This window comes from Erpetoichthys calabaricus, chromosome 6 (genome assembly GCF_900747795.2).
Source record: "Erpetoichthys calabaricus chromosome 6, fErpCal1.3, whole genome shotgun sequence".
Lineage (NCBI taxonomy): Eukaryota > Metazoa > Chordata > Cladistia > Polypteriformes > Polypteridae > Erpetoichthys > Erpetoichthys calabaricus.
This window is the reverse complement of record NC_041399.2, coordinates 83,656,262-83,668,565: the sequence shown is the minus strand read 5'-3', so window position 1 is coordinate 83,668,565 and position 12,304 is coordinate 83,656,262. Positions and strand designations below refer to the sequence as shown.

At 38.2% G+C, this 12,304-nt stretch overlaps 1 protein-coding gene across 1 annotated transcript in view; it reads right to left on the bottom strand.

Annotated features, from left to right (window-relative positions):
* The window catches only part of dipk1c (divergent protein kinase domain 1C), a 95,299-nt gene extending 87,471 nt beyond the window's left edge, over positions 1-7,828 (bottom strand). The window contains exon 1 of the mRNA XM_028803783.2: positions 7,112-7,828. Within this exon, the coding sequence (XP_028659616.2) occupies positions 7,112-7,297 (186 nt within the window). The 5' untranslated portion in view covers positions 7,298-7,828. The remainder of the gene's footprint in view (positions 1-7,111) is intronic.
* Positions 7,829-12,304: the final 4,476 nt, after the last annotated feature.

Sequence of the window (12,304 nt, the reverse complement as noted above, 5' to 3'; positions counted from 1 at the left end):
GTTTAAAATTATGAAGGGAATTAGTTCAGTGGATCAAGACTGTTTCTTTAGATTGAGTTAATCAAAGAGACACAGTTGGAAACTTGTTAAGGGTAAACCATAGAATCATTGAAATTTGGAATAAGATACCAAGTAATGTGGTAGACAGTAGAACTTTAGGGACCTTAAAAACTTGGCTTGATGTTATTTTGGAATAATTAAGTCGAGAACACTGGTGAGCTTTATTTTGCTGAATGGCCCGATCTCATCTAAATTTTTTAATGTTCTAATTGCCACAACTGTTACAGATTCAACAAGCACACATTCGGCTTTATACATTAGACTTACTGGTCTGGTCCACAGTCAATTTTAGACTATTAGTCTTATATTCTAACTTACATTCTAAATTCAAATTAGTTACACAAAGCAGGAGAGGTGGACACTTTATCCTGCATGCAAGTCCTTACTATATCTGAGTTAATTCCTAAAACAATACAATCAATTCCCAAGAAGGTAAAGCAATTTTAGCACTCACACAGGAAAATTTAAATATCTGGGGCCTCATTTATAATGCCATGCATAGAATTCACACCAAAGCATGGTGTACAGACAAAACTAGAAATGTGTGTGCACACAAAAAAATTCAAATGCATAAAACTGTGTTCCAGTTCCTTTACCTTTATAAATCCCAATCAACATGAAACGTAATGCACATGCACACACCTACAGCCTCACCCCAACTCCTTTCAGAATTTTGCATATGAATATGCAAATCAATATAAATACCTTCTTCCATTCAGTGTTTTGTTAAAAGACATTGGCAAATGTTAGTGTAAAAAAGAAGAATTTCAGTGAATGAGAAATAGAGGTCGTACTCAGTGAAGTGGAGGCAAGGAAAAACATACTATTTGGTGGCTTAGGCCGTGGTATATTAGCAATTAAAGGATATTGATGGAGTGGCACAGTGTAATGAAGGCACTCAAAAGTCCAGGTTCAGAAAGTCACACAGTGCCTGAAATAAAAAAGAAGTGGTCAGATATCAAAAAGGTGAGCAGCAGCCCACCATCTGTGTGTCACCCAGAAGTGTACTAGGGACACAGAGAAGAAAAAGGTCTATGATGAGATTAAAGTTGAAATGTCATTTTAATCTCCAAATTTCCACTTTCATCTTGTAGTTTATTTTGTTATTGAAATAGAACATCGTAAACTTCATCTTAAAATCAATGTTTAATTTACTAAAGTTTACTAAAGTAACTAAAGTATCATGTTAAATGCTTTGTAATGTGTTTCCTGACCCAGTCATTAATCACTACGTGCTTCTTAAACAGGCCAACAGGAGCATGCAGGCAGTGATCGCCACACAGAATACATTCATGATATTACAGCCCCTCTGAACATTTTAGAGTATTAAGATATATACTTGATATCATTTTCATGATGAAATGCCTTAAAGCATGTATTGAACATGTGGGGGCACGGAGGCATAGTGGTAGCGCTGCTACTTTGCAGTAAGGGGTAACCTCCCAGGTGTTTCCTGTCTGGAGTGTGTATGTTTTCCTGGTGAGTTTTCCATTACCCCACTTATTGTGACACAGCAGCACTTCTGCCACGTTACCATGCCCCCACATGCTTAATTATTAACAGTATACATTATTTAAATTAAATTAACAATTTATCTGTAAAATGTAATATACAGTACATACTGTAATGCATTTCATCATAAAAATGATATCAAGTATACATTCTAATATTCTAACAGCCCACAGCTCCAAGAGGATAGCTCTTGGAAATCTAAATCGACTTAGAAGCCAGTCATCATCATGGGACAGGAAATTAGTATGATCTGTAAATACATGTTCTCTTCTAATTCTTCCATTTGTGATTTCTTCTAACAACGTTAAAGCAGCTATGGTATTTGGAATAGTTTGGCCATTCCATGCACCACTGTATTGTTACAGATTGATTAAAATCAAGTGCCTTAAATTTGTAAACAATATGCAATTAATTTTGGTGTATTTGATAAAGCCCATAGAAATTCTAAATTGTCCCTGGTGTGTGTGTGTGTGTGTGTGTGTGCGCGCCCTGCCCGGGGTTTGTCTCCTGCCTTGCGCTTTGTGTTGGCTGGGACTGGCTCCAGCAGACTCCTGTGACCCTGTAGTTAGGATATAGCGGGTTAGATAATGGATGAATGGATGATAAAGGACACATCATGGATGTGAATCAAAAAAGAAAGAGAAAGCACAGTTTTGACTCTCAGTTCGCAAAACTGAGCAGAAATGTGTGTACGCATGGTCTGTAGCTGCCATGAAAATATGTATGGCTTTGTGCCAAGCTTAGTTTTTATGCATCTCAAAGTGAGCATGGAAATGGGCGTATGCAACATTTTTGTGTTACACACCATTTATACATGGTAATTGACTGGATTTTATCTAAAGCATTTTTACTCTCCAAGTCCTCATTTTTCCATTAATTTCAGTAAACATTCTGGGTAGTCTTTCAGTTTCCTGAGGGAAGTTTTATGTTTCTCACAACACTGAGTATAGTTTCTGTTAGTTGGCTCCTTCTGAAAAGGTTTTTGAATTGCCGTATTTACAACAGGGATCCATGGCACCACAATAATGCAATAATAATAAGAGATAATTTCTTCGTTTATAGTTGTAATGCTAACGACTAAAATCTTTGCATGACAGGCAATGGATGAGTGAAAAAAGCGATAAATCAACATCCACATCAGGAAAACAAAGCCTAAAAACAACTGGATTAGAATCTCTAAACCAGACGAATGCGGTAGCAGCCATCGCCACATTTTCCTAAAATAACATTTCAACTGTAAGAATGGTCAGTTCGACAAGCAAAGCTGAGAGGAAGTGGCAAGAAAGGGCAGCTCTATCCAAAGAGAAAAAAGTTTACCATAAAGGAAAAGGTTCAACTGTTTATTATTATACCAGACCAAATGGACAACCTCTCTTCATCTGCGCTTCCTCTATCGAGAGTGTTTCTGTAAAGCATGCTTGTCAGACTGACATTATTTATAAGAGTTTTTTGCCTCTCATCCAGTTTCATACTTCCTGTCTTTGAAGGTGACTTTCTCAGCAGCCTCTGATACTATTTCTCTTCATTGTGTGTCTAACACTTTAACTTTCTTTTTTGACCACGCCTCCATAGCCAAACTGACCAAGCACACCTAAGCCAAGCTAACCAATCATATTGCTGTAAGGTAGAGGACACTCACACAGACCTTAGTGTTTCATTATATAGTAGATTCCAGTCATATTAAGCTGATAATCAGGGTAAGCAATCTAAACAGCAGCATTCATTATCATCACTGCATATATCCTACTGAAGACAGACAGTGTAAATGTAAAGGTCATCGTTACCTTGAAAGAAATAACTGCGTGTTTAGATGACTGAGTCAGTCACTGTGAACACCATTTAGCACAAAGCCACATAGAGACACTGCTTGTTGAAAATCTGGAACAACTGCATGAATTTCTGTGGAAAACAGCCTTACATGTCCACTACAAAAAAAAGGAAAGGAAGTTCCACTAAACAACTAATTCATTGCATACATGCGAAGGTCACTCTGGATGCCCTTTATTTTACCCATATGATAACTACCTCCAAATGACAAAGACTTTAGCTCCATCCTACTCATGTATAAAGCCCTAAGGCTGCTCATCTAGAACTTACCCAACAAAAATCTCTGACACAACTGACATCTTCTGAATTTAGTTTTCCCTGCACTATTTCAAAAACATGCTTTTTCAGTTTTGTGTGTCACACTTTCTAACCACTCTCTCTTCCTCTCTTTCATTTTCTCGAAGTATGCCTCAATGAGAAACATTAGCTCACTGTATTCAGTCAGGTTTCTACTGCAGTGGCTGTTTTTTAGTTTAAGTTTGGAACTAATGTACTCTTCTGTAACCATGGTGAACTACATTAAGTTGCCAACTGAAGATTGTATGCAATTTATTATAGCATTCTTTGAAATATGCTGTGCAAGGCATAGTACATCATTGGTATAATGCCTTTTTAGAAAGAAATAAGCAGATAACGGACCAAAAATAGGGTGCTGTGTACTCAGCAAAGATGTTTTTCTCTCCGAACACTTCCACAACCATCTGTATCCCTGCTTGTGGCTAAATTAGATAATTGTTGTAGTATTTGTTTCATTTTGACAGTTAAGAAAGAGTTAAGGGTCATCGTCCTGGGGCAAGACAGCTGGCAAACCTAACTTCAGTAAGCTGTCTTTTGTCTAATAGCGACAAAAGTGTCTTCTAGTGAGGGGGCTCACTGCAGCAAGACGAGATCAGTTTTTTTTCTATTCACCGACCTTTTTACAATTTGTTTCTACCCTGTTCTATTTCCAGGAGTAATCTGTCTCCTGTATGCTGGCATCAGTCAAGGAGTACCTCCCTTTTTGAGTCACTCGTCTAAGAAAAGGTAACTCAGGATTGACACCCTCGAAGCTTGACCAGAGAGCAATTGGCAGGTGGGGCGTTTCTGTTTTCATCAATGTTTAGCAAATCAAGTAATGGAGCAGGATTGGTTTCAGGCTGGCAGATAAGGCCCCAATTAACTCATCCAGGACGAGAAGCTCAGTGATTCAGGAGAGTCTCAGAGCAAAGCTTCTGCTCTTTCAGATTAAGAGGGGCCAGCTGAGGTGGTCTGGATATATCATCGGACGACTCCCAATAAAGCTGCTCTGGGCACATCCCGTTGGGCAAAGACACCCTGAATCAGATTCAAGACACACTGGAGAGATTATATGTCTGGGTTGGTTTGGGAATACTTGGGAATTCCTCAGCAGGAGATGGAATCTGTAGCTGGGGACAGGGACGTCTGGGCTGACCTGCTTGGCCTGCTGCCTCTGTGACCCTTCAGGAAAAGCAATTTCAGAAGATGAGATGAGATAAACTCATCCATCTATTACCTAAGCTAGTGGTTTTTTTAATAATGGGGTCACAGTTAGCCAGAGCCCATGTAACAAGGCAAATCCTTGGATGGGACTGTGGTATACATTATCACAGGGAAGACTTGCTTGACTCTTGTGCAATGTAAGGATGTTAATTGACATAACAATGACATCTTAAGATATGATGGGAAACAAACATAGCCAGAGAAAATGGTGCAAATATAGGGAGAACATGGAAACAAGTAATAGTAACAAAACTAAGAACTGACCGTAGACCTCTGGGCCTTAGCAGCAGCAGCAGTAATAGCTATGCCACAATCTGTGAAAGATGTGATGTAAAACCGAGAGATTCAGCAGATATGATCACTATTTTCTTCATGTCACTTACAGTTTTATTTGTTGCCAGTATTTAACTGAAATCTTAATGTAAAGAGTAATATTAATGAATAGTAGAGTAATGAAGCAGGCACATTTTGCCAATCTCTTTTCACCTGGTATGGTTAACTCACAATCCTCTAAGACATGTATGTCAGTCTGTTTGGCAAATATAAATGTTTGTATCAGTGTGCCCTACAGTACATCTACAGTAGCCTCTCGCTTTTCACCTGATGCTGCTGAGACCAAAGCCCACTGAGCCTGTTCTGCAAGAGAACTCAAAACAATGATAAAGGTGAATAAAGTTGCAGATATTCTGGAAAGTCTTACATACCGTTAATATAACAAGAGATTATTTAGCTGTCTAGATTAAGACTCGGAAACCATTTAAATATTAAAAGGGATAAATTTGTGTTAAACTATAGTGTAATATATACTACTATTACTACTACCACTACTAATAATAATGATAATAATAAAATGTCCAGGCAGCAGTGCTAGCTAGTGCAGCTTCTTGATAGATCCTGTGACTGCACCCAACTATCGTGTCTGGACATTCTTCCTCTGTCTGCATGGATTTTCCTCCCACATCCCCAAAGATCTGCAAAAAAGTTAATTGGCAGTTCCAAGAGTGAGCGTGGGTGTGTGGATCAGTGGCCCCTGCAATGGACTGGCACCCTGCCCAATGCCTGCTATGTTCATGACATCAGCTCTGCTCCGCGATGGCCCAGGCATGGATTGATGCTTATGTTAATGTTTTAATATGTCCACTTAATCTATCTAATTTACTTATCATACAGTGTCACTTTGAGTACTAAAAGAAATTAAAATAATAATAGTGATGATGATAGCATAACATTACTCCATTCATGTGTTTGTTAAATTTAGAGTCCTTTTCCATGAGCATTTGTCACGAGACAGAAGCTAACCCTTGATGGATGCCAGTCTATAGAAAGCCACAATTACTAATTAAATCTATGTTTTATCTATAGCATCTTCAAAGTTTTAATTAAATAGGAATAAATCATTAGGATTATAATAATTAAACCATGTAGACATCATCAGACTAATAATAAAAATAATAATAATGAGAAGAAAAAAATTCTAAAATATGTTAACAATTATATAATAGCTGTGTATGGGTAATGACCCCTAGGTTATTGTAGAGAAGCCCGTTGGTCTGCTTTCAAATGCACTCCAATCAATTTCACGGCCACCAGCGTCTTTGCTTGTCCAGGTGACTGTAGGTGCAACGCAAGGGCCAACTATACAAAAATGACATCTAAACTAAGGTGTTTTTGTTATTTTGTTAGCTAATACTAACTATAACAATTTTTATTCTAGAGGTATGAGATAGACTGGTGCCTTGTGCCAAGCTGTTTTCTGCCTGATGCTGTCAGGGTAGGCTCTGGACCCCCACAGCCCTGAAATGGATTAAGTGGGTTTGATAATTTAATGCTATGTTTTATGTTACTAAGCATATTATAAAAACTGCAAGGCAAAAATTATAAGAATAATATGATATCCTGTAAAATAAGCATTTCTACGCATTTATTTGTGATCTATTTTAAGCAACAATGCATTATATAAGTGTGTTCAATAAAAGAATGAATTGTTATTTTAAAAACCACATCAAATAATAAAAATAGTTTTGTCTTTACTATTAGAACTGAATAAGGCTATGTCACATGGCTTCATGCAAAATAATTATAAATTCTAATTGAACTGCTGCCTAAACATTTATTTAATCATGTATTAATTATTGGTTTCTGAATTTCATAAGGCTGCCCTTGCTGACAAGTTACATTCCTCTGAAATTCCACCCCACAAAAGCAGTCCTACCACTCTTGCCAGAATCCTCTTGCTTTTCTCATCAGTGCAGAAGTCAGAGAAGATGGTCCCATGCATGAACACCAGTGTGTTCACCAAAATCCACAGTGCAAACCAGAAGAGCACAAACAGGAGCGTGGTCTTCCTGAAAACCTTCCCTCTCAGCCTCCGGAAGGACCAGCTTCTCCACGCTCTCATTGCCTGTTTCAGACCTCTACTCCAGCCATGGACCCATCAGTGCTTAACATGAAAACCCCCATGTCCCTGAATGCAGCCTCATTTCCTTCAAGCTCTGAAAGTTGCTGCTTGCAGAAGCAGCAGACACCTTAGCTCTCTCAGTGGCTTCTGGTACAGTGACAAGACTGCAAGTGGCTCTTCAGGTCTCCTGACAGAGGATGTTCCCTGGCTAATGAGCCTCTGCCGCTCTGTCCTGCCCTAGCAGGAGTTTAGCTCATTCTGCAAAGGCAGGGAGCTCCTGTTTAAAATTTCAGTCTCATAGATCCGCCTTCTTTTGTGCGCTGTCTCTGGTGTCAACCAGCCCTCTTGGTTTCCAGGCAGCCACTTCAACAGCTTCCACTAAGGAAAGAATCAAGCGGCTTTTCCTTTGAGCCCATTTCACAGAAGGGCTTTGTGTTCCCCTCACTTAAGAGGCCCAAGTGAAACTTTTTTTTTGGTCCATTGCTTTAATTACACAGAGATTGGCAGAAGCCAAAATACACACACATCTCTGCTTTGTCCTTGCGGTGAGCTCTTTGAAATGGCATTATTAGAATTCAGACAAATCAACCTGGGTTTTACACACACACACAAACACACACACACACGCACACACACACATACACACACACATACCGAGAGGGGGAATCGCTCCAAGAATCACTGGAGCTGCCCCAGTGTGTTCACGCTGGCTTGTTATTAGACACACTTTTGCCAGGAAAATCAGCAGAGCGGATGCATTTCCAGCTGCAGACTTTCTAAAGACAGGCAGCAGACAAGGGAATTTGGAGAGGCAGCTGTCCAGAGATTTCATGTGTGCCCACACTGATGCGTATTTTTCTTTTATTTGTCTTTACTTTGAACACCTGGGTGGAATAAGATCCATCAGATTTTTAAAGACATGAAAAATATGCATATATGCTGCATCAAATGGCGTTTTAGAAATAAACTACTGCTCAGTTGTGGGAATGAGCAAGGAAGAATATAATGATGGATGAATCATCATTTAATTTTAAAGTCTTTCTTATAATGTAATATTCATTGAGTCATGGACTCCAAATGATGAGGTTATCAGTGAAGTTATCTTTCCATCCTTTTGGTTTCTGAGATGCTCTCTTTTGGTCTGGATTTCGCTTATTACTGGTTCATGCCATTACAAATCTTTATGATTTTACTTGCTATAAAAACTTGATGAAAGTGTTTGTGATAAAAGGAGCTATATAAACAGGCAACCTTTATTTTATATAGTGCCTTACTATAACAAGCATCATCCCAAGAAACTTTACTAGTACAGATACACACTGTAGTTCAACAGTTTAAACATATTTATTACAGTTGGAGCACAGAGAGATTGAGCTGGCTTCCTCAGGATTAAACAGTAGTGGTTTAGAGCCCAGTTCTTTCAAACTACAGTATGTCTGTCCGACTCCCTAAGAGAGTATCTATATGAAAAATGCTAAATGTTGTCTGTCACAAAAAACTTGCAAACTACTGGGCCTTGAACCTTAATTTGGTCTTAATCAAGAGCTAATGACTTGATATGTGTGATGTGAAACAAGAATTGGAGGTGCAGGCTATCTCAGCCACATAATTGGGCTCAGGTCCGTCCCATGGCGAGTGGTGCAGCCACACACTGTGACTGAAAGGAAAAAAACAGGGCACAGGGTCAGATCATGGCCGACAATAAAAAAAAACGTGGCGACATCTGCTGCTGATGAAACACATTGTAAAGGCCAACTGATCATTTTCATTGCAAATGCAAGTCTTACACTCTAAACACACAAAAAACATAGACAGCAGTTGAATTTGAGGTGTGAGATACCTCTGCCACGTAAATGGGCTTCAGATTCTTCTCATGGCAAGCAATGGTATGATGTGGTTGACATGTAAAAGAAAGCGGCATGGGCACACAGCACGGTTGCCAGGAAAAGAAGTGCTGCAACATCAGCTGACAGTGAAGTGCATTGCAGAGTCCAACTGATCATCTTCATCGCAAACACTATTAGGGCACAAAAAAGGTGGTGGCACCCTCAGTAGATATGAACTGAGGTGCTGTGATTTATAAAATGTGCATGAACCACCTTTCTTCAAGGATTGGAACACCAAGTGTTTTCTAGTGATAAAAAATAAAAGCAATGTAGCTGTGGAAAGTTTAGAGCTGTGTTTCCCAACTCTAGTCCTGGTTTGAATGTCTGATATCACTGTGATTTCTGTATGTTTTCTTTTTTCCTCCAGATCCTCTGAATATCCTCCCACATCCCCAAAACACGTGTGCCACGTTGACTGGAGCCTCTAAATTCTGCAGATATGGATGAGTGTATCCTGTTGTGGACTGCCACCCTATCCAGAGTTACTTCCTACACTGCACTCTGTACTACCAGAAATGATTTTAGGGTTCAGAAATTTGATGAGTATTCAATAAGTATCCAAGGAAATACAATAATAAAAATATCAACTACAGCATTAAATAATAATGTAAAGTTTTAATAATTCAATAACATAAAAGCATAACTTTCATATATAATTTTATTTACCTATTGAGCTTTCACTGTTTATGCTATTTCTATTGTGTCCAGTAGTGGGTGCACATGAGCAATCCCAGAAGCTAGAATGAGCATCAAGAAGGTTAGGTTAGGTTAGGTAGACTTTACTATACTAGAGGGAAATTTGTTTGTAGCAGGAGAGTATAAAAACATAAAAAGTGCTACACAGATACAAGATTAGCCAAGACACAACTGCTGACGATTAAAGTTATACACATATTCCAAATTAGTACAAAGAAGAATAATTAATTTCAACAGTACACACAAAATTATTTAGAACTTAGCATTTAGCAGCATCCCTACAAAGTAACAGAATTCAAAAAGGTCTGGGAATAAAAGAGTTCTTATAACTGTTGTTCTTTACCTCGGAAACCTAAATCTGCAGCCTAATGGCAATAACTGAAATTTAGGAAAAAGAAGGTGGCTACTGACTGGCAGAACTGAGTTGCCTTCTGTTCTAACCTGTTTGTAATACAATTTAGTGACAGAGGTCCCCTGCTAACCAATAATTTTGCTGCAAGTTTTTTCAATGTTGTTAAAATGGTTCATACTTTTAATGGTGAAGTTGCGAAATCAACATATAAAAGCAACTGTAACAACAGATTGAATGAAGAACTTATAAAAAAATGTGTCATTTTGAATGTGTTTACTTTAAAATTATTGAGATTCCTAAGAAAGAAAAGACTTTTCTGCCACTTCTTACAAATTAATATCAGTGTCTGCCACTTCTTACAAATTAAGATCAAAGTTTAGCCGGTTATCAATGATTATCTCTAATTGTTTTCAGTGCTCTAACATCTCCACTGTCTCCCCTTTAATTACACTTGAGAGAGTGAGAAAAGGGGATCCGCTAATGTCTACATCTAAGAATAAGAAGACCAAAGTACAATAAAAAAGGAATTTCATTAACAAAATAATAACAAAGAAGGGGTTAAATATAGAGGATAGTAAATAAATTAACAGACCGAAAAAAGCCCATCTCCCTCTCTGGCTCTCACTAAAAATATACTTTGCTGTCCTATACATTAAGACCTATATCACCCTTGACACTTCTAACTTCTAACACTCTTTCTGGGCTCGTTTTCGTCCCAACAGCTATACCCCTGTCCTGCTCATCACCTGATTTCAGGTTTAACTGGCCCTTTATTCAGAAGAGGTCTTAACAGTCCTGGCCAATTTTTCATTCCAGGAGAAATTCCCTTGATCACTTTCAAGGTCAGATGTGCTTTAAAGAACTCTTTGGCCTGTCCTGCTAGTGTTCCACCAATACACTTATAAAAAGTCATGTAATCAACAGGCTGTCTGACAGTGTCATGTATACTGTAATGACCTTCCTTGGTACCACTTATTTTATATTAAATTAGTAACCATCGTCCTTTGGTCTGTATTCCATAACCTGTTACTTCCATGGCACACCCTATTAACATACTGTAAGTTCCACCACCCAGTTGTAGATATTTCACTTACTCTGTTGACCTATCCCTTTATTACATATCACACATCATGTATTGAACCCCTAGTGAAATCCATCCGAGCCCAGTTGACATAATTACAGTCATACTGGAGTGTTTGGAAGCATGGCAGGAAATATCGCTAAATAAAGCACCAGGCCAATACAGTGCACACTGTTTTGGGGCCAGTTCAGAGTCATAAATCAGCCCAAGTGGCCAATTTTTAGGATGTGAGAGGAAAGCTAGAGTATGTATAAGCTTTACACAGATTGAAATTCAAATGCAGTTTCTTGGAGTTGAGGCAGCGACACTAAATACCATCCAAATGGTAAAGATATATAAAATTGTAAATATATATGATTATATTGTTTAAACAAAATCATTTTTGTACCTGCTTCCTATAAACCTGGAGTTTTAAGCTACCTGAAAATTAAGTCATATATGTCTTAACTGTTTAGATCTATCCAAAAAATGTACATTAAAAAAACTAGTGACAGTGATGTTTAAGAAAGTTAGGCAGATACGTAGTCAGATGGGGGTGCAGCTTGTCATGCATAAATAACTAAACCCTGTATAGTGAGCAGTATTGAAACTCATATTGACTAGAATGATTCAAAGGTCTAATTCTTAAATTCTACTTTTATTTATTACTAATTGTTGCTTGCTTATTCTCAAAATAACGGCCAAGTAGTCCAGTTCAGGACGTGATTAATGTTATTTCCACATTGTCTTTTTATTTGTGTGTGATAATTATGAGGGAGAATCAAAAGGTAAAAGAAACTTGCCCTTTGATACCCCTGTCATGGAGCAGAAAGACTGTTTTAGCAGCATTCCTCTTTTTCTGCTGTTAATTGCAGGTTTCAGTTTCTCTCTAAGCATATCATAGTATGTTGCACTGGTCACTGATTATCTGTGTTCCTCAATATGCGCCAGAATAAGACCCTTCATGTCCAAAAACAAGATCATCATGATTTTCATGTCGGAAAGCTGTCTTT